Source organism: Vipera berus (genome assembly GCF_964194415.1).
Source record: "Vipera berus genome assembly, chromosome: 6".
Lineage (NCBI taxonomy): Eukaryota > Metazoa > Chordata > Lepidosauria > Squamata > Viperidae > Vipera > Vipera berus.
The window spans coordinates 87053668-87076772 of NC_138208.1; the positions used below are offsets into that span (position 1 = coordinate 87053668).

At 48.1% G+C, this 23105-nt stretch overlaps 2 protein-coding genes across 3 annotated transcripts in view; one reads left to right on the forward strand and one right to left on the reverse strand.

Annotated features, from left to right (window-relative positions):
• The window catches only part of RBM17 (RNA binding motif protein 17), a 35059-nt gene extending 22926 nt beyond the window's left edge, over positions 1–12133 (reverse strand). For both annotated transcript variants that reach the window (XM_081331452.1, XM_081331451.1), the window contains exons 1-2: positions 11975–12133; positions 3216–3356 (exon numbers count right to left, since the gene is read on the reverse strand). In XM_081331452.1, coding sequence (XP_081187578.1) covers positions 3216–3338 — 123 coding nt within the window. In that variant the 5' untranslated portion in view covers positions 3339–3356; positions 11975–12133. The remainder of the gene's footprint in view (positions 1–3215; positions 3357–11974) is intronic.
• LOC308669794 (ubiquitin-associated protein 2-like) lies at positions 3669–7740 on the forward strand (the record flags this gene model as incomplete). Its single annotated transcript, XM_081330671.1, is given in 4 exon segments — positions 3669–4046; positions 4048–4332; positions 5092–5486; positions 7074–7740. Coding segments are annotated over 4 exon segments (1725 nt in total), but the record flags the coding sequence as incomplete, so codon positions are not given.
• Positions 12134–23105: the final 10972 nt, after the last annotated feature.

The following is a 23105-nucleotide window of genomic DNA, read 5'->3' on the forward strand; positions in this document are numbered from 1 at the left end:
AATTAAAACCCCAATTAATACTCTCAGTCCAGGCCAGAAAGCTCAAAGAGCCAAGTCTTCAGGTCCCGGCGGAATGAGCGAAGGTCATTTACCTTATAACTTCATTCCATACCTTAATATTATTATTTTGAAATAACATACAGTTCATGTTTGTCATATTAACAACAAAGAATTTTATCTTCTTGATCTTAAAACCCATTTTATCCATCAATTTTGTTTGGTCTAATACAAATTGCCGTGTACATTTCAATATGACAAGATAATCTCTTCCAAGTATCTAATTGAACCACCACTTCCCCTTAGGTAAGTGAAATCTTGTTCTACAACATATTTTGTTTACTTCTATGAACGGATGCAGTTAAACCTATCACAGAGAGTGCAAAGTTTACACAAAATGGCTGTACATTTTTAAAAATACCCTCACAAACTTCTATGAAAATTAGAATATACTGGGATTCTTGGGGAAAACTCCTCCAATGGAGGACTTTTTTGTTCCATCGTTTTTTTTAATTAAAAAACCAATCCCAGCATTCTTACACAGATGGAAAAAAAATATGAAAATACATTTTACGTGAGGTGGACGCTACAAAAAACGACCTTGTGCTTCTCAAGGTTGTCTTTAAAATAATGGAGGTTAAATGAAGCTGATGAAATCTGGCAACTGTAGTACAAGATGTAGTAGTACATTATAACAATGTTATTGTTTATAATTATAATGCACGTATAATGCACAGGCTCTGGAGAACTAAGGGCTGATGCAAGAGATTCCATTTAGCTACGAAGGCTGAGAAAGGAGCAAACAGATTAGCTTCTGAAAGATAATGCTCTGTCTAGGTTTATTTTTAAAAATCCAATGCTCCATCTGGGCTATATACCAATGGCCGGGTATACTTATTTCAACACATGTAATACAAAAAAATGCACTTATAGAATCAGCGTTAGAACTATTGCAGAATGAGGTTTTGGCACAGAGGTTAGACTTTGGAAAAAGTGCAGAGAAGAACAACTACTAACATGATTAAAAGCCCGAAGACTAAAACACATGAAGAACGGTTGCAGGAGTTGTGTATGGCTAGTCTAGACAACAGAAGGACTGGGGGGTGACGTGATATTTGAGTATTCCAGTATTTGAGGGGCTTCCACAAAGAAAAGGGGTGGGTGTCAACATATTTCCCAAAGCACCAAAAGGCAGGACAAGAAGCAATGGATGGAAAGTAATCGAGGAGAGAAGCCACCTGGAATTACGGAGAAACTTCTTAACAGTGAGAACAATCTATCAGTGGAACAACTTGATAATTTGATAAGGGATCTGGAGGCTAAAAATATATGAAGAACGGTGGCAGGAATTGGGTAGGTCTAGTCTAGTGAAAAGAAGGACAAGGGGCCCCTAGACTTACTATAGGAAATTAAGGCGATCAAACCGGTCGGTCTTAGAGGAGATCAACTCTGACTGCTCTTTAGAAGGCCAGATCCTGAAGCTAAAACTCAAATCCTTTGGCCACCTCATGAGAAGGAAGGACTCACTGGAGAAGAGCCTCATGCTGGGAAAGGTTGAGGGCAAGAGAAGAAGGGGACGACAGAGAAGGAGGTGGCTGGATGGAGTCACTGAAGCAGGAGGTGTGAGCTTAAAGGGACTCCAGAAGATGGTGGAGGACAGGAAGGCCTGGAGGAACGTTGTCCATAGGGTCGCGATGGGTCGGACACGACTTCACAGCTAACAACAACAAAACAAAGGAGAGGGTGGTCAACTTATTTTCCAAAGCCCCAGAAGGCAAGACAAGAAACAATGGATGGAAACCAATCAAGGAGAGAAGCAACCTGGAATTAAGGAGAAACTTCGTAACAGTGAGGACAATCTATCAGTGGAACGACTTGCCTCCAGAAGTTGTGGGTGCTCCATCACTGGAGACCTTTAAGAAGAGACTGGACAGCCACTTGTCTGAAATGGTGTATAGGGTCTCCTGTTGGAGCAGGGGGTTGGATTGGAAGACCTCCAAGGTCCCTTCCGGTTCTATGCTGACTGACAAGTTTAAAATGCCTCTGAAGCCGCAACGGCTGCTTTAAATTATGCAAGTAATGAAGAAGCCTATGTGAAATATAGGTAGTCCTCGACTTACAACAGTTACTTCGTGACTATTCAAAGCTCTGATGAGTCTCCTAAAAGGTATTTATGATCCGGCTTTGAAGTGCCAAGGCCGCCTCCACCCACAATCATTTCACCTCCTTTCAGGCACCTGGCAATTGGCCTGCATTTATGGCCATTTGCAATGTTCTGCAGCCGCATGACCTTGATTTATGTTTTTTTTTTGTCTAAGTGTTTACTTCTGGTGTTCGGCAAAAACACCACAGAGCAAACAATGAGCTCGCTTAACGGCTATTGCAAAAAAAGGGTATATCATTGGGTCGGTCACAGGGGTGACCTGCTTTATAACTGTAACGGACAAGCAATGTTATGGTCATAAATTGAGGCCTATCTGTGCAGCTAGAGCTTAAGGGTGTTCCAGAAATCCTGGAAAGCGTATTTTTTATCCATCAGGATTGGAGGTAACATCTGTGAGTAGTATTTTTTTTATATAATCTGTATCCCACCTTTATTATTTTTATAAACAGCTCAAGGTAGCGAACATACCCAACACGTCTTCAAAGTCACACAGTTGGCTAGAACTCACCGTCTCCTGGTGACCAGCCCAAAGTCACCCAGTTGGCTTTTATGCCTAAAGTGAGGCTAGAACTCACCGTCTCCTGGTGACCGGCCCAAAATCACCCAGTTGGCTTTCATGCCTAAGGTGAGGCTGGAACTCACCATCTCCTGGTGACCAGCCCAAAGTCACCCAGTTGGCTTTCATGCCTAAGGTGAGGCTAGAACTCACCGTCTCCTGGTGACCGGCCCAAAGTCACCCAGTTGGCTTTTGTGCCTAAGGTGAGGTTAGAACTCACCGTCTCCTGGTGACCGGCCCAAAGTTACCCAGTTGGCTTTCATGCCTACGGCAGGACTACAACTCACTGTCTCCTGGTGACCGGCCCAAAGACACCCAGCTGGCTTTCATGCCTAAGGCAGGACTAGAACTCACCATCTTCAGCTTTCCAGTTTGGTGCCTTAATCAAACCTATTTGCTAAATGGAGCACTGTCCTCAGCAGGGGCGCTCCCCGGGCAGTTGAACATTAAAACAAAACCAAAAAAGCATTTTCCTGCATATTTTTTTTTGTACTGTACCTTTGCCTGAGTCAGCGCGGCTTTTTTCACCTGCAGCTGAGACTGCAGGAGTTTGAAATTTTTGGACCAGCCTTCCGTTTTGGAGTCACTGGTTTCTACTCCCAGATCATCATAGAGAGACATTTCCCCCCACCGCTGGTTCTAAACGAAGAAACGGGGGGAGAAAAAAAAAGCGTTTGTAACTTGTACAGGACATCCTTTTTTTACATTTTCATTTAAGTATTTTACCTTAACAAGCTTAACAGAAAAGAAATAGGAAAAATACGCAAGAAATACATCGAAAGCAAAACAACCCAAGAGGAGGATACTGTCTGTTTACATACATTACTTACTATTTTATTTTTATTTATTTTATCGGTTTATTTCCTGATTTTATTATTTTGATAAAAAACATGCCTTGCTCCTATCTCCCCCATAAGAGGCCAGAGAGGTGAACAGGCTTGAGAGGCAGTAACTGACTCCGTATCACCCAGCTGGCTTCATTCAGTTGCAGCTGAGAAACACGTCGCTTCTGGCCAAAGAATTGACCTGGTGACGCTGCTTGAGAATCCTGGTGCCCCAAATGAAGACCTGTTGGCCCCCTCCTTTGATGCTTTTCAGCAGCAAACCTTCGGCCAGGCGCTCACCTTCACCAATTCCCAGCACAATCCTCAGACGGCCTTGGGAACAAGCAATCATCCAAGCACGGTGAACACTTGCTCTGCACAAAGTCTGTCTTCAGTGCTCAGTTCTGGAATCAGAGAACTTAGCTCTTCCAAGTTAGCCAACTCCACTGGTTCTCAGATTTTGGAGCCTCTGAAATCTCCAGCTTTGGGCCAGTTCACCTCACAGGGTCCTCTCAAATACAAGCTCTCCAGTGTCCAAAATGCCAACCTCATTCTGGGATGTCAAATCGTCGACTTCACAGCCTTCCATCCTCAGCCATTTTGACTTCAAATCCCAGCCTGAGCCGTCGCCGGTCCTGAGCCAGCCGACCCAGCGGCAGCAGCAACCACCGCCTCCACCGGCAGCCTCTGTCCCACCACTGCACTGGAATATTTTGCTCCCCAGAAAGGCTGGGAGCCCTTGCCAGTGGACAGCTCTGCGGCTGGCAGCAAAATTCCACCCCTCTCCCAACGTGACCTCTCGTCTTGACTACTGCAACGCTCTCTACATGGGGCTACCCTTGAAGACCACTCGGAGGCTCCAACTGGTACAGAATGCAGCCGCGAGAGTTGTGTTGGGAGTTTCCCGACACTCCCATGTCACACCTCTGCTCCGCGAGCTGCATTGGCTTCCAGTTGTCTTCCGGGTGAGATTCAAGGTGTTAGTAATGACCTACAAAGCCCTACATGGCATGGGTCCGGAATACCTTGGGGAGCACCTGCGGCCGGCGTCAACTTCCCTCCGCCCAGTACGCTCCCACAGAGAGGGCCTCCTCAGGGTGCCACCGGTCAAAGAATGCCGACTGGTGGCCCCCAGGGGGAGGGCCTTCTCTGTGGGCGTGCCGGATTTATGGAACCATCTTCCGGTCGAGCTCCAGATGGCGCCTGATCTCCGCTCCTTCCAGCGCGATCTTAAAACCTACCTCTTTGAACAAGCTGGCCTGGCCTGATGGGATGGGGTCGGGTTTTATAAACTGATCTTAACCTTTTAATCTGTATTAATTTATTACGGGCATTGCTATTTAATTACTTTTTAATTTTTGTATCTGGCTTTTTATTATGTATTGCCCTGTTCACCGCCCTGAGTCCTTCGGGAGAAGGGCGGTATACAAATTAAATTAATAATAATAATAATAATAATAATAATAATAATAATAATAATAATAATAATAATAATAATAATAATAATAATTTCTCCTGGAAGTCAAGGGGTGCCAGCCCATCCAACGCAGCAGAAGCAGAACAAGCCGTCTAAACGGAGAACGCCCGTTTCAAAAATCCCTTCTTCTGCGGTGGAAATGCCTGGATTGACTGACGTTTCATGGCTAAACGTGCAATTTGGAGCAGTTGAATTTGGGCTGGAACCTGCAGTCCCAGAGTTTGGATTTGCTTCAAGCTATGAAAGCAGCCCAGCACCCAACAATATCCTGTACACCAAGCCTGTAAATGAACCTTTGAATACCTCTTTGCCAATGTCCAATACAGTGCAGGAGTCCGCCTACTCCACCCCTGTCATCACATCCAGCCTGACCTGCTCTGTCCAGAGCAGTAGCCTTGTAATGGCCTCCACTTCCTCGTCCTCCTCCTCCTCCTCTTACGACCAGGCCTCTCCGCATAAGAGGCGGTGGTAAGGCCCCTTCTTAAGAAACCTGCATTGGATCCAGCTATTTTAAATAACTTTCGTCCTGTCTCCAACCTTCGCTTTCTTGCGAAGGTTGTTGAGAGCGTGGTGGCACGGCAGCTCCCTTTGGTCCTGGAGGAAACTGAGTATCTAGATCCATACCAATCGGGTTTCAGGCCCGGGTATAGCACGGAGACGGCATTGGTCGCGCTGGTGAATGATCTCTGGCGGGCCCGAGATAGGGGTTATTCCTCTGTCCTGGTCCTATTAGATCTCTCAGCAGCTTTTGATACCATCGACCACGGTATATTGCTGCGTCGTCTTGAGGGGTTGGGAGTGGGAGGCACCGTTTTGCGGTGGTTCTCCTCCTACCTCTCGGGCCGTTCGCAGACGGTGTTGGCAGGAGGGCAGAGGTCAACCCCTAGGCCCCTTAGCTATGGGGTGCCTCAGGGGTCGGTACTCTCGCCTCTCCTGTTCAACATCTATATGAGGCCACTGGGAGAAATCATCCGTGGCTTCGGGGTGAGGTATCATCAATATGCTGATGATACCCAGCTTTTCATCCCCACCCCGAACCAACCCAGTGATGCCCTCGATGTGATGTCCCGTTGCCTGGAAGTGGTACAGATTTGGATGGGAAAGAACAGGCTCCGGCTCAACCTGGCCAAGACTGAGTGGCTTTACGTACCGGCATCTCGTTTAGTCCAAGAGGTTCCATCTTTGGTTATAGGAGGAGAGATGTTACCTCCCGTTGATAGAGCACGCAATCTAGGCGTCCTCCTGGATTCACGACTCAGTTTTGAAGATCATATTGGAGTCGTGGCTAGGGGGGCATTTGCCCAGGTTCGCCTGGTACGCCAGTTGCGCCCCTTTCTGGACCGAGATGCCCTATGTACAGTCACCCACGCACTTGTTACCTTCCGTATAGATTACTGTAATGCTCTCTATATGGGGCTGCCCTTGAAGACCACCCAGAGGCTTCAGCTGGTGCAGAGTGTGGCCGCGCGGGTAGTGATGGGAGCACCCCGATACTCCCATATTACACCCCCCCTGCGTGAGCTGCATTGGTTACCGGTTGTCCTCCAGGTGAGATTTAAGGTGCTGGTACTTACCTTTAAAGCCCTACATGGCCTAGGCCCGGGATACTTGCAGGACCATCTGCAGCCAGGAACGACTTCCCATCGCCCAGTACGCTCACACAGAGAAGGCCTCCTCAGGGTGCCGTCGGCTAGACAATGTTGGCTGGCGACCCCCAGGGGGAGGGCTTTCTCTGTGGGGGCGCCAGCCCTATGGAACCAGCTCCCCCCTGAGCTTCGGATGGCCCAAGATCTCCAGTCCTTTCGCCGCGGCCTCAAAACACTCCTTTTCCACCTGGCTGACCTGGACTGGCAGGGATTTTAATTATGTTTAAAATTTTTAACTCTAATTTTTAATTTATTTTAATTTTAATTTTAATTTCTACAGGGGCCTTTAATTTTAATTTTAACTTCTGTATTTATTGTACGTTATTGTTGTTAGCCGCCCTGAGTCCTTCGGGAGATAGGGCGGCATATAAGTCCCAATAATAAATAAATAAATAAATAAATAAATAAATAACGCGATGACATACCAAAGTTTGGTGCCTCCGTCAGAACCTTTCTCGCTGGCTGTCATGAATGGACACAATGGTGTTCGAATGCAGCCAGCTCTTGACACTCCTTCAACCGTTCCCATGTCAAACCTGGAAACCTCTCCTCCATCACTACCTGCCAAAGGTCCTTCGTTGCCGAGCACCATGGAACCCACCCATCTGCTTCTGCCTTCAGCACCTTCTCACATGGCAGCCCTTCCAACCAATGACTTGGCCAACAGCTCCCTCTCTCCGTTAAGCAGTTCTCTCTCAGATCATCAAAGCAGCCTATCTTTTGCCTCGTCACATATGGTCCCCGTAGCCTCGGCCAAGCAGCACAGTGTGCCCTTCCAGCAAGCCGGCAGCTACGACCAGTACGGTTATGTTTCTGTGACCTCAAGTAACACAGGTGTGCCTGACCTTAGTGTTTCTGTCTACGACGAAGCTCAGGGATTCCACGTCGGGACCCCGCCCCTGTTCAACCTGCCCTCCGCCCTCAGTTCCACAGGGCCTCTGAACCTGGGGGCTGCTCCTGGCTACGCTCCGGCGCCCTTCTCTTTTATCTTGTCTGAGCACCAACAACCGCATTCCCAGATGCTGCACCATCTTCAACAGGACAGCCTTAAAGGGTTTTTATATTGCGATGACTGAGTAACTCAAGTCTCCCACCCTCCACTGGAGACCCTTGACTGGGAGAGCTCAGCTCAGACACCCACCCCACCCCCGTGGAAAGAATTGGCAGCCACTCCCCTTCTTTGTGATTCTTCCTGTTTAATGTAAAATATTTATGTATGTACAGTGAGTGCAAGAATTAGCCTTGTAAGATCCATGGTGTCTTTTTTACCTGATGATGAACTTGTCTTCATTTAAAGCAATCAATCAGAATGGAGCTGGAAGGGACCTTGGAGGTCTTCCAGTCCATCCCCCTAATCAGTGAGTAGTGAGATCCACTATCAGGATCAAAGTTCATGAAAAAATTATTTAATTTTCAGTTTTGTTTAAGTCACAAAATTTAGGCATTTTAATACCCCGGTGGGCGCACCAGTCCTTTGGAACCGCTTACCGGCTGAACTACGGATGGCCCCCGACCTTCGCTCCTTCCGGCGTGATCTAAAAACTTATCTATTCGAACAAGCCGGCCTGGTTTGATGGGTTTGGGGGTTTTAACATTGTTTTTAACTAACTTACTACATTGGGCACAATCATTTAACTTTAAATCTTGTATCCTGTATTCTTATTTTTATTGCCCTGTACACCGCCCTGAGTCCTTCGGGAGAAGGGCGGTATAAAAATATAAATAAATAAATAAATAAATAAATAAATAAATAAATAAATGTAGTAGAGCCTAAAAGGGGGTTTCTGCATATATTTTTTTCCTTCCTGATAGGGAGGACTAAGCAGATCAGCTTCCCCCTCTCAGGCCCTCTGGCAGCTTCTCTCTTCTTTTTTTGGTATAGTTTGGAGGGCTCCCTGCCTTCCACGATCATCTTCTTCCTCTCTCTTGAGAGGGGCCCTAAGACTGTAGGGGTGTGGATGTCAGAAAACTCCCCCTTAACATCCTGAAGGTTTCAGAAAACACATTTTGTCTTTTAGCCTAAACTCTTTTCTAATAAAGTTCTAAGCATAAACTCATGCATATCACGTAGAAACGTCTTAGAAGAATTGAGATGTATACATTTATTTTCTTTATTTTATTAAATTTACATACCGCCCTATTCCCGTAGGACTCAGGGCGGTTTACAGGGAAGATTAAAAAACATAACATACAAAAAATTAAAATCAGATGAAAACAATTAATGAAATCAAGTCCCCGAAATTTAAAACTAAAACCCAATAAAAAATTAAAACCCCTCAGCCTGGGCCAGAACAGCTCGAAGAGCCAAGTTTTCAGGTCCAGGCAAAATGAGCGAAGGTCGGGGGGCAGTCCTAAGATCCGTGGGGAGTTGGTTTTAATTATACATAATTAAAAACATTCAAAATAGGCATTGGTTAGATAAATTCAGGGGGAGGGGGGATTTATTTTTTCCCCCACCCCAAATTGCAACAGATACAAAATACTACAAAAAAAGGAAATATTTATCTGCATACCTAAACTACCTATTTGACAAATTGGCCAACGTATCGTTCAAAAAGAGACCACCACCAAGCAAAAAAAAAGAGAATAAAAAAACCAAAACACCTCCACAGCAAAACAACTAGATGAGCAGAGGTTAACATCAAGGTTAACATCAGACTAACAATAAAGCAGCAAACAAAACCCCAATCCAGGAACTGCTAAGCAAGCTAAATGAGTAAACAGCCCAACTAAAGAGACCTCAAGACCAGGTGGGGTGTCTTCAAACTCGGCCCTTTTGTGACTTGTGGACTTCAACTCCCAGAATTCCTCAGCCAGGCACGCCGACTGAGGAATTCTGGGAGTTCAACTTCACAAGTCATCAAAGGGCCAAGTTTGAAGACCCCTGCCCAGGACTATTCCCATCAAAACTGACAGGACAAGCCACCCGAATATAAATTGAAAGCAAACCCCACTCCATTCTAGCACTGATGATGTTACCTAGGTTGGTCATGAAACGTCTTCAGGAAAACCACCAAACTCAGAGAGCACCAAGGACCCCACAGAAAACCACCAAGCTCAGAGGGCCCCCGGGCCCCCAGATTCATCATTCCTCCTCCTCCTCCTCCTTGCAAACCCCACTCCCTTCTAGCACTGATGTTACCTAGCTGGATCATGAAATGTCTACAAGAAAACCACCAAGCTCAGCACCATGGACCCCACAATCCTCTTCCTCCTCTCCAGAAACCCCACTCCCTTCTAGCACTGATGAAGTTCCCTAATTGGGTCATGGAACATCTGAAAGAAACCCCCAAACTCAAAAGGGCACCAAGGACCACACAGATCTCCTCCTCCTCCTTTCCACAAACCCCATTTCCTTCTAGCATTGATGATGTTACTTAGTTGGGTCATGAAATGTCTGCAAGAAAACGACCCAGCTCAGAGAGCACCAAGGACCCCAGATTCATCATTACTATTCCTCCTCGCAAACCTCACTCCATTCTAGCACTACCTAGTTTGGTCATGAAATGTCTTCAGGAAAACCACCAAACTCAGAGAGCATCAAGGACCCCATAGACCACCTCCTCCTCCTCCTCCTCCTCCTCTCCACAAACTCTTCTAGTATTGATGATGTTACCTAGCTGGATCATGAAATGTCTACAGGAAAACCACCAAGCTCAGCACCAAGGACCCCACAATCCTCCTCCTCCTCTCCAGAAACCCCACTCCCTTCTAGCACTGATGTTACCTAGTTGGGTCATGGAACATCTGAAAGAAACCCCCAAGCTCAGAGGGCACCAAGGACCACACGGATCTCCTCCTCCTCCTTTCCACAAACCCTATTTCCTTCTAGCATTGATGATGTTACTTAGTTGGGTCATGAAATGTCTCCAAGAAAACCAACCAGCTCAGAGAGCACCAAGGACCCCAGATTCATCATTCCTCCTCCTCCTCGCAAACCCCACTCCCTTCTAGCACTAATGATGTTATCTAGTTGGGTCATGAAACATCTGAAAGAAACCCCCAAGCTCAGAGGGCACCAAGGACCCCACAGTCCTCCTCTTCCTCCACTTTTATTTCTCATCCGCTCCATAACCACCACCACCCCGCTCCCTTCTAGCGCTGATGATGTTACCTAGTTGGGTCATGAAAAGTCGGTAAGAAAACAAGCAAGCACCAAGGAGATCCCATCCATCCATCTCCCCTTCTTCCTATTTCCTTCCCTCTCTCCCTTGATCCCCGACTCTCTCCAAGCAATTATAATTTTGGATGTTTCTAATGGATTCCTTCCTGTGCAATGATATACGGATATCAAAGCAGGATTGTGCAGCAAGGCAGCCTTGCACACATACACACACAGAGAGAGAGAGAGAGAGAGAAAGAGAGATGACAGCTTTTCCCACCAAAACCCTCTGGTTTATTCTGCAATCGGTTGCAAGACATTTAGCTATAATTTAGCATCGCTGAGGGGAGGGCTAGGGATGAGCTAGAAGGGGGCATAGAACTCATGTAACCAACCAGAGCTCGTAAGTTACATTTCCCTGTTTTGCTACTTTTGGAGACTATATATGTACTTGCTTTTCCACGAAAACCTATTCAGACATTGACATGGCTTTTTGCTCTGAACCTTTTGCGCAAAATAAAACAAACTTCTTTTGATTCCGGGCTCTGAGTCTCTTGATTCTGCAACAAGAGAGATAGACCCACTTTATTTATTTTCTACCTCTCTCCCATTTGCACAGGGCAATTGGTCCCAAATCCCTTCCAAGGTGAACTGGAAGCCGGGTCTCCCCTTCAAGGTCCCCCCTCTCTTGAAGCTCAACCTTTTGAAATCAAATCGTTGGCGGCTCTCAGGGTTGAGCCCAAGGATGAGGAAGGCATCTGCTAAGAATGGCAGGAAAAATACATGCACAAATTGACCAAAATTAAAAATAAATACACTGGAAACCCGAAATCTTTGCTTTTTTTCCTTTTACTCCAGATTCCTAAAAATAAAAATAAAAATCAGGGATCCCTCATCCCGCCGTCGAAGGTCTCTAGACAGACAGCCCTCTGCATATGCTCAGGAACCCGCTGGCTCGCCGGGCGGGCAAGAGTGGGGAGCAAAAACGGGTCTTGCTTCTGAGGAGGGAGGGATTCCCGTCTCGAGGGGCTGCAACAGACCCCCGAATAATCCTTCCAGCAATACCACCCCCTCGACCCTTCCTTTTCCTTCTCCCTTTTAACATTTAGTATTTTGAGGGCGACCCTTCTGACGGCAGGCGTTCGGCTGGCCTCCGTTGAAACGATCTCCAGCCCTTCCCCCATCCCAGTGAAGGTTTTTCTGCTTACCTTTCCGCCGAGGCCGCAAGCCGGGGCCTCGCGTGCCACCCGAGGCCGAAAAGGAACGCCCCTTCGTCGGCCGAGCGAAGCTCAAACCTCACGGTCGACGAGAACCAATCAGGCTCCTCCTCCTGCTCAGCGCGCGCCCGGGAAGCGGTTTGGTTCTTCTTGGCCGCCGCCCAAGGCCGCCTGTGCGCAAATTGCGTAGGGGCCGCGTGGGTGGAGCCTCGTTCTCCCCTCCCCCTTTGGGGCAGAGCTACGCCGATTCCGTCCGCAATTCCCAGCACCAGGAAGCAACGCACTATCTCATGATTGCTTGATTTCATGATACAAGCAGGCCTCAGCGCGCGCTGAGCAGGAGGAGGAGCCTGATTGGTTCTCGTCGACCGCGAGGTTAGAGCTTCGCTCGGCCGACGAAGGGGCGTTCCTTTTCGGCCTCGGGTGGCACGCGAGGCCCCGGCTTGCGGCCTCGGCGGAAAGGTAAGCAGAAAAACCTTCACTGGGATGGGCGAAGGGCTGGAGATCGTTTCAACGGAGGCCAGCCGAACGCCTGCCGTCAGAAGGGTCGCCCTCAAAATACTAAATGTTAAAAGGGAGAAGGAAAAGGAAGGGTCGAGGGGTGGTATGGCTGGAAGGATTATTCGGGGGTCTGTTGCAGCCCCTCGAGACGGGAATCCCTCCCTCCTCAGAAGCAAGACCCGTTTTTGCTCCCCACTCTTGCCCGCCCGGCGAGCAAGCGGGTTCCTGAGCATATGCAGAGGGCTGTCTGTCTAGAGACCTTCGACGGCGGGATGAGGGATCCCTGATTTTTATTTTTATTTTTAGGAATCTGGAGTAAAAGGAAAAAAAGCAAAGATTTCGGGTTTCCAGTGTATTTATTTTTAATTTTGGTCAATTTATGCAGGTATTTTTCCTGCCATTCTTAGCAGATGCCTTCCTCATCCTTGGGCTCAACCCTGAGAGCCACCAACGATTTGATTTCCAAAGATTGAGCTTCAAGAGAGGGGGGACCTTGAAGGGGAGACCCGGCTTCCAGTTCACCTTGGAAGGGATTTGGGACCAATTGCCCTGTGCAAATGGGAGAGAGGTAGAAAATAAATAAAGTGGGTCTATCTTGTTGCAGAATCAAGAGACTCAGAGCCCGGAATCAAAAGAAGCTTGTTTTATTTTGCGCAAAAGGTTCAGAGCAAAAAGCCATGTCAATGTCTGAATAGGTTTTCGTGGAAAAGCAAGTACATATATAGTCTCCAAAAGTAGCAAAACTGGGAAATGTAACTTACGAGCTCTGGTTGGTTACATGAGTTCTAGGCCCCCTTCTAGCTCATCCCTAGCCCCCCCCTCAGCGATGCTAAATTATAGCTAAATGTCTTGCAACCGATTGCAGAATAAACCAGAGGGTTTTGGTGGGAAAAGCTGTCATCTCTCTCTCTCTCTCTCTCTCTCTCTCTCTCTCTCTCTCTCTCTCTCTCTCTCTCTCTCTCTGTGTGTGTGTGTGTGTGTGTGTGTGTGTGCAAGGCTGCCTTGCTGCACAATCCTGCTTTAATATCCGTATATCTTTGCACAGGAAGGAATCCATTAAAACATCCAAAATTATAATTGCTTGGAGAGAGTCGGGGATCAAGGGAGAGAGGGAAGGAAATAGGAAGAAGGGGAGATGGATGGATGGGGTCTCCTTGGTGCTTGCTTGTTTTCTTACCGACTTTTCATGACCCAACTAGGTAACATCATCAGCGCTAGAAGGGAGCGGGGTGGTGGTGGTTATGGAGCAGATGAGAAATAACAGTGGAGGAGGAGGACGACTGTGGGGTCCTTGGTGCCCTCTGAGCTTGGGGGTTTCTTTCAGATGTTTCATGACCCAACTAGGTAACATCATCAGCGCTAGAAGGGAGCGGGTGGTGGTAATGGAGCGGATGAGAAATAACAGTGGAGGAGGAGAAGGAGGACTGTGGGGTCCTTGGTGCTCTCTGGTTGGTTACATGAGTTCTAGGCCCCTTCTAGCTCATCCCTAGCCCCCCTCCCTTAGCGATGCTAAATTATGGCTAAATGTCTTGCAACCTTTTCGCTGGCAAAGGTCACAGGTGTCTTGCTAAGCGTCTTTAAGTTTCCGGCACCATGTTTGTGGTTAGCTGTAACTGAACTCTGTGCTCGCCTACGAGGTGTGACCGACAGTTGAGGACCGTGTGGAGAGAGTTTCCTCCTTTTAAATTTCTGGGAGTCTACCTCTGCGAAGATCTGACCTGGAAAGTTAATGCAACCCAGGTGGCTAGAAAGGCCCAACAGAGAGTTCACTTTCTCAGGGTCTTGCGGAAGAACAGGATAGAACAATGGCTAATGACCCTCTTACCGGTCTACTATAGAGAGCAGCCTCTCGTATGGTATTGTGGTTTGGTATGCTCAGTGGGTTAGGACACTGAGCTTGTCGATCAGAAGGTCGGCAGTTTGGTGGGTCGAATCCTACATGTCGCGTAACAGAGTGAGCTCCTGTTACTCGTCCCAGCTTCTGCCAACCTAGCAGTTCAAAAGCACGTAAAAATGCAAGTAGAAAAATAGGGACCACTACGGTGGGAAGGTAACAGCGTTCTGTGCGCCTTTGGCGTCTAGTCATGTCGGCCACATGACCACGGAGACGTCCTCGGACAAGCGCTGGCTCTTCGGCTTTGAAATGGAGAGTCGGAAACGACTAGCACACATGTGCGGGGGAACCTTTACCTTTACTATGCTGGTCTGACAGCCACGGATAGGAAAGTATTACAGAGGGTAGTGAGCACAGCACAAGACATTGTGGGCTGTCCCCTGACACCACTGGATGACCTCGCCAGGGCTCGCTGCCTTGGAAGAGTGAGGAAAATTCTCAGGGATGACTTACACCCTGGTCGGTACCTCTTTACTCTCCTACCATCGGATAGGAGATATAGGAGTATAGCCAGCCTCACCAACAGGCTGAAAAACAGCTTTTAACCATGGGCTGTTAGGCTTTTGAATGGGAAATAATTTTTATAAACTTTATGCAAAACTGACTTGCGAGGCCGGTGTGTGGTGCAATTAGTTCACATGGTATAATAAGATGGAGGGTTTGTTGTCACTGTGAGTTGGGGGGTGGGTGGGAGCACGAAGGGAGGCTCAGCTAATCTCAATGTATACATGGTTGTACTTTGACAATAAAGGTTCATTCATTGTGGTTTGGCATCTTCCATTTCCTTGTTCTTCTTCCAACTAATACACGCATTTTCTTTATGCCTCACTTATATGTCCTACCTCACTTTTGTCATGCAGCATTTTTATGTATTCTTTGTATCTTTCATAATTATGGCCTGCCCCTCTCTGTCTCCTCTCTCTCTCTCTCTGTGCAAGGCTGCCTTGCTGCAAAATCCTGCTTTGATCCATCCCGTAAAGACCCTTTTCAAGCAACCTGAGGGGTGGGGGCATCCGTATATCTTTACACAGGAAGGAATCCATTAAAAACATCCTGGCTGAGGAATTCTGGGAGTTGAAGTCCACGAAGAGTCTTCTCTGTTGTGGCACTGCCCCTGTGGGTAAGGTTTCCCCCACCCCTCCTCTCTTTCCATAAGGGCCTGAAGGCCAGGCTGTGCTGGTTGGCCTGGGGTCCCAATAGGGCAGGGACCCCACTGGAGATGGTTGCGGGACTTATTATTAGTTGACCTGCATTCTGCTCCCTCTCCATCCAGTTTTTAATTCATATTACTGCATTTTATTTTTATTTTTCATTTTCATTGCACTGATCTTGTTTTTATTTGGTTGCCTCAGATCCCGCCTAACTTGATGCTGGCACACGTCTCAATGGCGGAGCACAAGTCAACGCTGCCAGGCTGAGGTCACTGGCGTCCTCTGTGACCAGAAAAAACCCTGCTGCGCCTTAAATGGAAGATAACCCGCCCGGAGGTCCTTCCTCTATGGGGTGAGACGGTGGCTAACAATGAAAAGACACGAACACGCATTGCAGACAGGGGAAATGCAAATGATCAGATGGCCATTGGGGGTGGGGTGGGGGGGTCAACATGGCTGGATCAGATGACAAGAGATCCACAAGGCCTTCCAAGTCGCCCCAGTTGCAGACAAAATGAGAGAAGCGAGGCTGCGGTGGTACGGACATGCGGCAAGAGCCGATGTGGAATCCATTGTGAAGTGGGCACTTGTACTCAGCCCCAGATGGCCAGCAGGTTCCCTCCCCCCCCCCCCCCAAGGACAACTGAAAAAGCGATGGATGGACTGCCTGCATGAAAACATGCACGCCCCGGGCATGTGCCTTGCCGATGCTGCATACTGGATGTAGCGGTGGGTGAAACGCAAAACTGCGGACCCCACCGTTTGATAACACAACGGACGAGAAACCTACCCAGAGAGAAATAATGGCTCCTTTAGGCTTATACAAGACCTTAAGGGTGGGGGGAATAGGGTCATGGTCATCCTAGGATGGCCGGCTTGCCTACAAGCTGCAGCTGCTACAGCCTCCTGACCAACCGTGGCTAACAAAATGGACTTTGGGAGAAAGGACGAGGGTCTGAGTCCTCAGTGGAGTTGTGGACCTTTTGGAAGATAAGTTGGCAGGAAGCAGACTGACAAAATATCCATCCCTCTGGAACATCCTGCCACCCCCCCCCCCAGGGTTGAGGCTTGCCCCCATCTCCTAGCCTTAAGAGCTAGCTCTGAGAGTTGGCCTGGGGTCCCCAAAGTGTGTATGTGCGGTGTGTGTGCGCGCGCGCGTGCATCCCAATGGGGGGAGTCCCATCACCGGAAGTGGCTGCTGGACTAATTCACTGACCCTCCCTCCCCCCCATGCATCCTATTCCCCTCTGCCCGTCCTTCATATTATTGTACTTTTGACGTTTTGTTTTCATTCCATTGCTGTTTCCTGCCTATGTTCGCATGGATATTTCCTCTTTGGCAGGCTCCTTTGGGTGTATGTGTGGGTGGGCACTCTATTGGAAGGGGACATTCTGAACAAATTGCAAGCTACAGTGGCACTTTGAGGGGCACGAAATGATCTTGAACATTCCAAAACGTGAGGCACAGGGGACCATTTTGCCTTTTTTGCGGGGTGGGTGGGAGGGAAACCCCCAGGGTAGAATAAATCATGGATGCCGTGGCAGGATTGGAGTGGGCTGGTGGGAAACCAAGAAGGGCAAAAAATAAATAAATAAAGCTCTCTACATGGGGCTGCCCTTGAGGACCACTCGGAGGCTTCAGCTGGTGCAGAATGCGGCCACGCGAGTTGTGATGGGGGTCTCCCGATACTCCCATGTAACATCTCTACGCGAGCTGCATTGGCTTCCGGTTGCCCTCCGGATGAAATTCAAGGTGCTGGTGATAACCTATAAAGCCCTACATGGCTTGGGTCCGGGATATCTGAGGGAACACCTGCTGCCGGCATCAAGTTCCCTTCGTCCAGTGCGCTCCCACAGGGAGGGTCTTCTCAGGGTGCCACCGGTAAGATTGCCGGCGGACGACACCCAGGGATAGGGCCTTTTCAGTGGGGGCGCCTGTCCTTTGGAACCAGCTGCCAGTGGAGCTGAGGACTGCCCCCGACCTCTGTTCATTCCGCCGGGGCCGGAAGACTTGGCTCTTCGAGCTCTCTGGCCCAGGCTGAGGATTAATTTATTTTAATTGGGGTTTTATTTATACAGGGATAAATTTAATCTTTTTTAAACTTGGTTTTTTAACTTTTGTATTTTTGGTTTTTAATTACCCTGTAAACCGCCCTGAGTCCTCTGGGAAAGGGCGGTATATAAATGTAAATAAATAAATAAATAAATAAATAAATAAATAAATAAATAAATAAATAAATAAAAATACACCGAGTGCCCAAAACCACCCTGGCACTCTCCCCGCAAGGGCACCCACCGCACCTCTGTGGCCCACTGCGGCAATATGCCGTTGAGGCCAGACCCGGGGTGGGGGGGGCTTACAACTCATCAAGAGACTTTTGCAAAATGGACTGATTTAAAAAAACACAAGAACCCAGCCCCCTTTTAACGTGTCATTCCCTTTTTATTAGATTTGTATATAGAACCTTAGTGTGTGTGGGGGGGGTGAATAGGGTCTCGGGACGCCCTAGATAGGCAACAGGTCTAGCATGGCTTGCCTGCCTGCTTGTCTACCAGGCTCCCGGTAAGGAGAGGCTAAAAAATTAAATTTGGGAAAAATAACGAGGGTCTGAATCCTGTACGGCAAGGGGCCCCCAGTTTCCCGGTCTGCCGATACCAGTCCATGACTCAATGGGAACTGGGCCGTCTGAGCGGCGGGCAAGTGCGCAAACCCATCCTTGCCACTTCTGCCGGGAACTCCAGATGTTGGGATACAGAAGAACCTTCTCTACCATAGTGCTGACCCTGTGGAGCATCCTGCCCCCCAACCCCCCGGTAAAACTTGCCCCCCCCTCCTTCTGCAGTAGCTTGAAGACTTGGCTCTGCCAGTTGGCTTCAGGTCCCAGTAGGGGAATCCATCACCGGAGGTGGTTGCGGGGCTAATTAGCAGACCCCCTCCCCCACTTTGCGCTTCCTGCTCTTCGTTAGCCTGTCTTTCAATTCACATCATTGTACCTTTATTGTTTTCATTGCTTTCCTGTTGTTTATATATATATATATATATATTTATTTATTTTAATTCCATTTATATGCCGCCCTTCTCCGAAGACTCAAGGCGGCTTACAAGCTTAGCAGTATACATATATACATATACGTGTCATATGTTAACTCTTAGATTTTATTACCTTGCTAGGCCCCAAACATGGGGCAAATCTTTATTTCCTGTTTTCAGCCTTATCTCAAAGGCCATCGAACAGGCTGTAGTCACACCGGACAGTTCATATATTTGTGTAAATTACTAACAAAGAATTTAGGGAGGCTGATATGCATTTCGGACTCATTAGTCTTCATCAGTCAGTCATACCCTTCTGAGATTTCTCCCCTTGCAAAAAGCTAACAAAGCGAGAGAGAACCTGTGGCTCAAGAAGTAAAAACACTGCCTAACGTGCAAGCAGCCCAGGTTCGAATCTCAGAAGGGTATGACTGACTGATGAAGACTAATGAGTCTGAAATGCATATCAACCTCCCTAAATTCTTTGTTAGTAATTTACACATATACATATACATATATACATACATACATACACATACATATATACATATGTACATATATACATATATATTTGCAAGGCCCTCAAGACCGGTTTTGCCAAAGGTCCTGGGGCAGGGCTAGGCAACCTTGGCTCTTTGATGCCTCGTGGACTTCAACTCCCAGAATGCCTGAGCCAGACACGCTGAGGGGAAAGGGAGAGGTTTCCAAGCTGAGCCATGCTTGGCTCAGGCATTCTGGGAGTTGAAGTCCACGAGTCATAAAAGAGCCAAGGTTGCCTACCCCTGGTCTAGGCCTAGGCCCCTTCATGACTTGGGGACTTCAACTCCCAGAATGCCTGAGCCAGACACGCTGAGGGGAAAGAGAGGTTTCCAAGCTGAGCCATGCTGGCTCAGGAATTCTGGGAGTTGAAGTCCACGAGTCATAAAAGAGCCAAGGTTGCCTAGCCCTGGTTCCTGGGGAACCGAGGGTAGAATGTGCCCCTCAAGAGCCCCTCAGGACAGGGGGTGGATTATTTTTCTGCTGTTATGTATATTGGGTATTTTTTTAAAGCTGCCCAAAGTCACTGGAGGGGGGGCAACCTATCACCGGACCGCTTCCTCCCTACTGATGATCTCGCCGGCCAAGGCCGCCGCCAGGAACCTAGGTGGTTCGATGCCAGCGTTGCGCAGACTGGATTCCGTCAGCCGAGGTTGGGGCTGGTCCTGAGACGCCGTCAGCTATTGTGCGCCGGAGCTCAATAACATGCCACTATTTTTTTATTTTTATTTTTAATTCCATTTATATCCCACCCTTCTCCGAAGACTCAGGGCGGCTTACAAGCTTAGCAGTAGCCTTCATTCTATCTATATTCCTGCTTATTAGGGCTTTCACACACACACCCCATGCGGCATTATTACAAAGTCAGCTTAATTGCCCCCAACAATCTTGGTCCTCATTTTACCTACCTCGGAAGGATGGAAGGCTGAGTCAACCTTGAGCCTGGTGGGACTCGAACCTGCACTAATTGCAGGCAGCTGGTGTTACTTAAGGAGGCATTAGCCCACTGCTCCACCAAGGCTCAGCGTAGATCCGACATCAGCATGGCTAGTGCACAGGGAGGCCAGCAGAGATGGCCCAACGACGCCACTGGGGCAGGGCATCCTCACGGCACCTGTGGGGAGGGGGATCCCTGTGGTCCATGGCACAGATCAAAGGAAGGCAGCTCAGAGCCGCAGGAGGCGGTGCAAGGGATAGGCAGTGATGCCTCAGCAAGGGGCGGGGGGAGAACCCCTGGCATCAACTGATCCTGGCGGCTAACGGGTGCCAGAAAAGGATGGTAAAAACCCTACCTGGGCTCTGCTCCGAGAAGTAATCCGCTGTGTGCCCGTTACGAGGGAAGGAGGCAAGGACCCGAAGTGCCACTTATGTGAACTGCATGCCGGATGCTGGCTTGCAGGCTGGGGTTGGGGCTATGAAGCAGGGAGGCTATGTAAAGTGCTGGGAGCAGTTCACTCCCAGCGCTGACTTTTCTCCTGTACGGGATAAACCGTCTTGTCACTCGTAACCTGCCTACTGGTCGTTACTTTCGCACCGAGAAGGACGTTGTGACAGAGTGGGCAGTCAAGTATCATTTTCTTAAATATTTTTTTGGGGCAACTTTTCCTTTTGTTTTAAGCCATCCGGTAGTCCTATGGAAAGATGGGCCTGAAATAAAGAAAAACAAAATACAGAGTCTGGAAGTGAACACAAAATTTAGTCCTTCCTCCCCCCCACACACACACTTTGCCCCAAAGTGGAACAAAAAGCGAAAGCCCATGAAAGTAATGCATCAGCTTTCTTCTAGCAAGCCTAAGCTAGAAACAAAACTCAAGCCAGATAAGGGAGTTTTACACAGATGAGAGCAACTTTCCAGAGAAAGTGGGGAGCTGGGTACGTAGCGGTCACCATTTCTGCTCAAAAAACTGGTTGTTCGAACTGTCTGGCCTGGACTGAGGGATTTTAAATTTTAAAGTATTAAATTAAATTTAAAATTTTAATTTTATTATTAGGAATTGTGGGCTTTACTAATTTAATTCTATTCTTTTTGTACTGTTTTAATTGCCCTGTGAACCGCCCTGAGTCCTTCGGGAATAGGGCGTTATATAAATTCAACAAATAATAACCCCTGGTTCCCACAGAAAAGAAAATAATTTATTCCTCAATTTAAAAAAAAAACCAAGAGAGATTATTGTGGACTTTAGGAAATGCAAATCGAACATTCATCCACTTATTATTGAAGGGAATTGTGTGGAACAGGTCTTGGTGTTTCGATTTCTGGGAATGGAGTTAAGAGATGATCTGACATGGGGAGCAAACACCAAAGTTGTGATGAAGAGAGCACAGCAGAGGTTATACTTCTTGAGAATTCTCAGGAAGCCTAATCTCTCAAAGGACCTGTTGTTGGCATTCTACCACTGTACCATAGAGAGCGTGTTAACTTATGGTCTATGTGTGTGGTTTGGGAGTTGTACAGTCAGGGAAAAAACAATGCTGTCCAGGGTCGTAGAGACTGCGGAGAGAATAATTGGGTGTACTCTTCTTTCTTTAGGTCAAATCTATGTCTCCAGGTGTTATAAGAAAGCTGTGGAGATTGTGCAGGATTGTGTTGTGATTCAGGGTCAGCCTGTGGGTTCGGCAGTTGGGTCGGACGACTCCGAGGAGGAGAGGGGTGTTGAAGACCTTGCTGAGGGGGTTGAAGATCTTGCTGATGAGAGCCCTCAGCCAGGCCCCTCCCATTTGGTCACCACGGAGACCCAGTTGTGTGAGCCTGACAGTGTGGATGAAGATGACCCACAGCTGGCCCTGTTCAAGGACGCCCGACGCAGTCAATTAGGAGTAAACAGGAAGGCAATGGGGCTTCTCGGAAGGAGGCAGAGAGAAGCCACGCCCTGAACTCTATATAAGGGGAATGTGTGGGAGGGCTGGTTTGCTGAAGGCAACCGCTCGGATAGTTCCTGTTTCTTAAAGCTCCTGTTTCTTGGTTTGTCTTGTTCTGTTTGTTTTTGTGGTAATAAATTTGGCAGGCGTAATTCCAGCCTCTTGCCTTCTTGTAAAAGGGGTTGTCCCTGCCTTTTCTGCAGGGCCGGTAGCAGGCTGGTACAGAACAGATTGCACGCACCCTGGAAATGATCTCTTTCAGCTTCTGCCTTCTAGGAGGAGGTATAAGGTCATAAAGACCAGGACCAGCCGCTTGAGAAATAGTTTTTATCCAGAAGCGGTTTTGGCTTTGAATGCAGTAGAATGCAGTTTCTGAGAGAACTTCCGTATTTAGTTTTTAGAGTGTTTTTAGGGGTTAAATGTGTATATGTGGGGTGGGTGGTATGTTGATATGTATTTTGTTGGGTTTGTGGGGTTGCTGTGGATGCTCAATTTCGTTGTTCTGTATGGGACAGTGACAAAGATTATCGTATAGTAAGTGGTAGTCCTCAAGGTGGCCGGTGAAAATCGGGACGGTCTGACCAGCGTTCACTCACAGCAAACAAAGCACTCAGAGTGATTTACTCCCAGCCCTTTACATACAGTACATTCCTCCCCCCCCAGCTCCACCCGCACCCCCCCCCATTCACCTAGCCAGCATCTGGTGGCTAGTGTTAAGAACAGCGACGCAGGCCTCCAGCTCTCTTCTCTGTTCAGCCGTTCAGTTTACATTTACATTGCCAGATGACGCTCCTGTGCCGATCAGCTGCTTGTCGGACATATAGCTGTTCAGCGGCTGTGCCTTTGGCCACAGTTCAGGTAGGACAATGCCCCTGGCTTCTCCCCAGGCGTCGTCCTTGCCGCTAGCCTCCGCTGGCTTCCTCTGGGTGGTTGTCTTTGCCGCTGTTCTCCCTACGGCCTTCCCGCACCGAACAGCTGTCTGGCGGCCGAACCTAAGAACCCCCTCAGCCCTTTGGGGTCATCGCTGGCCTCCTAGGTATCGTTTCCCTCCCCCCCTCCCATCAATGTCAAGCCCACGGGGGTTGATGTGCACCTACAAAGGTAACAGAAGCAACCTCCCCCTCTCTGCTTTAAACCGGTGTTTTTTTGG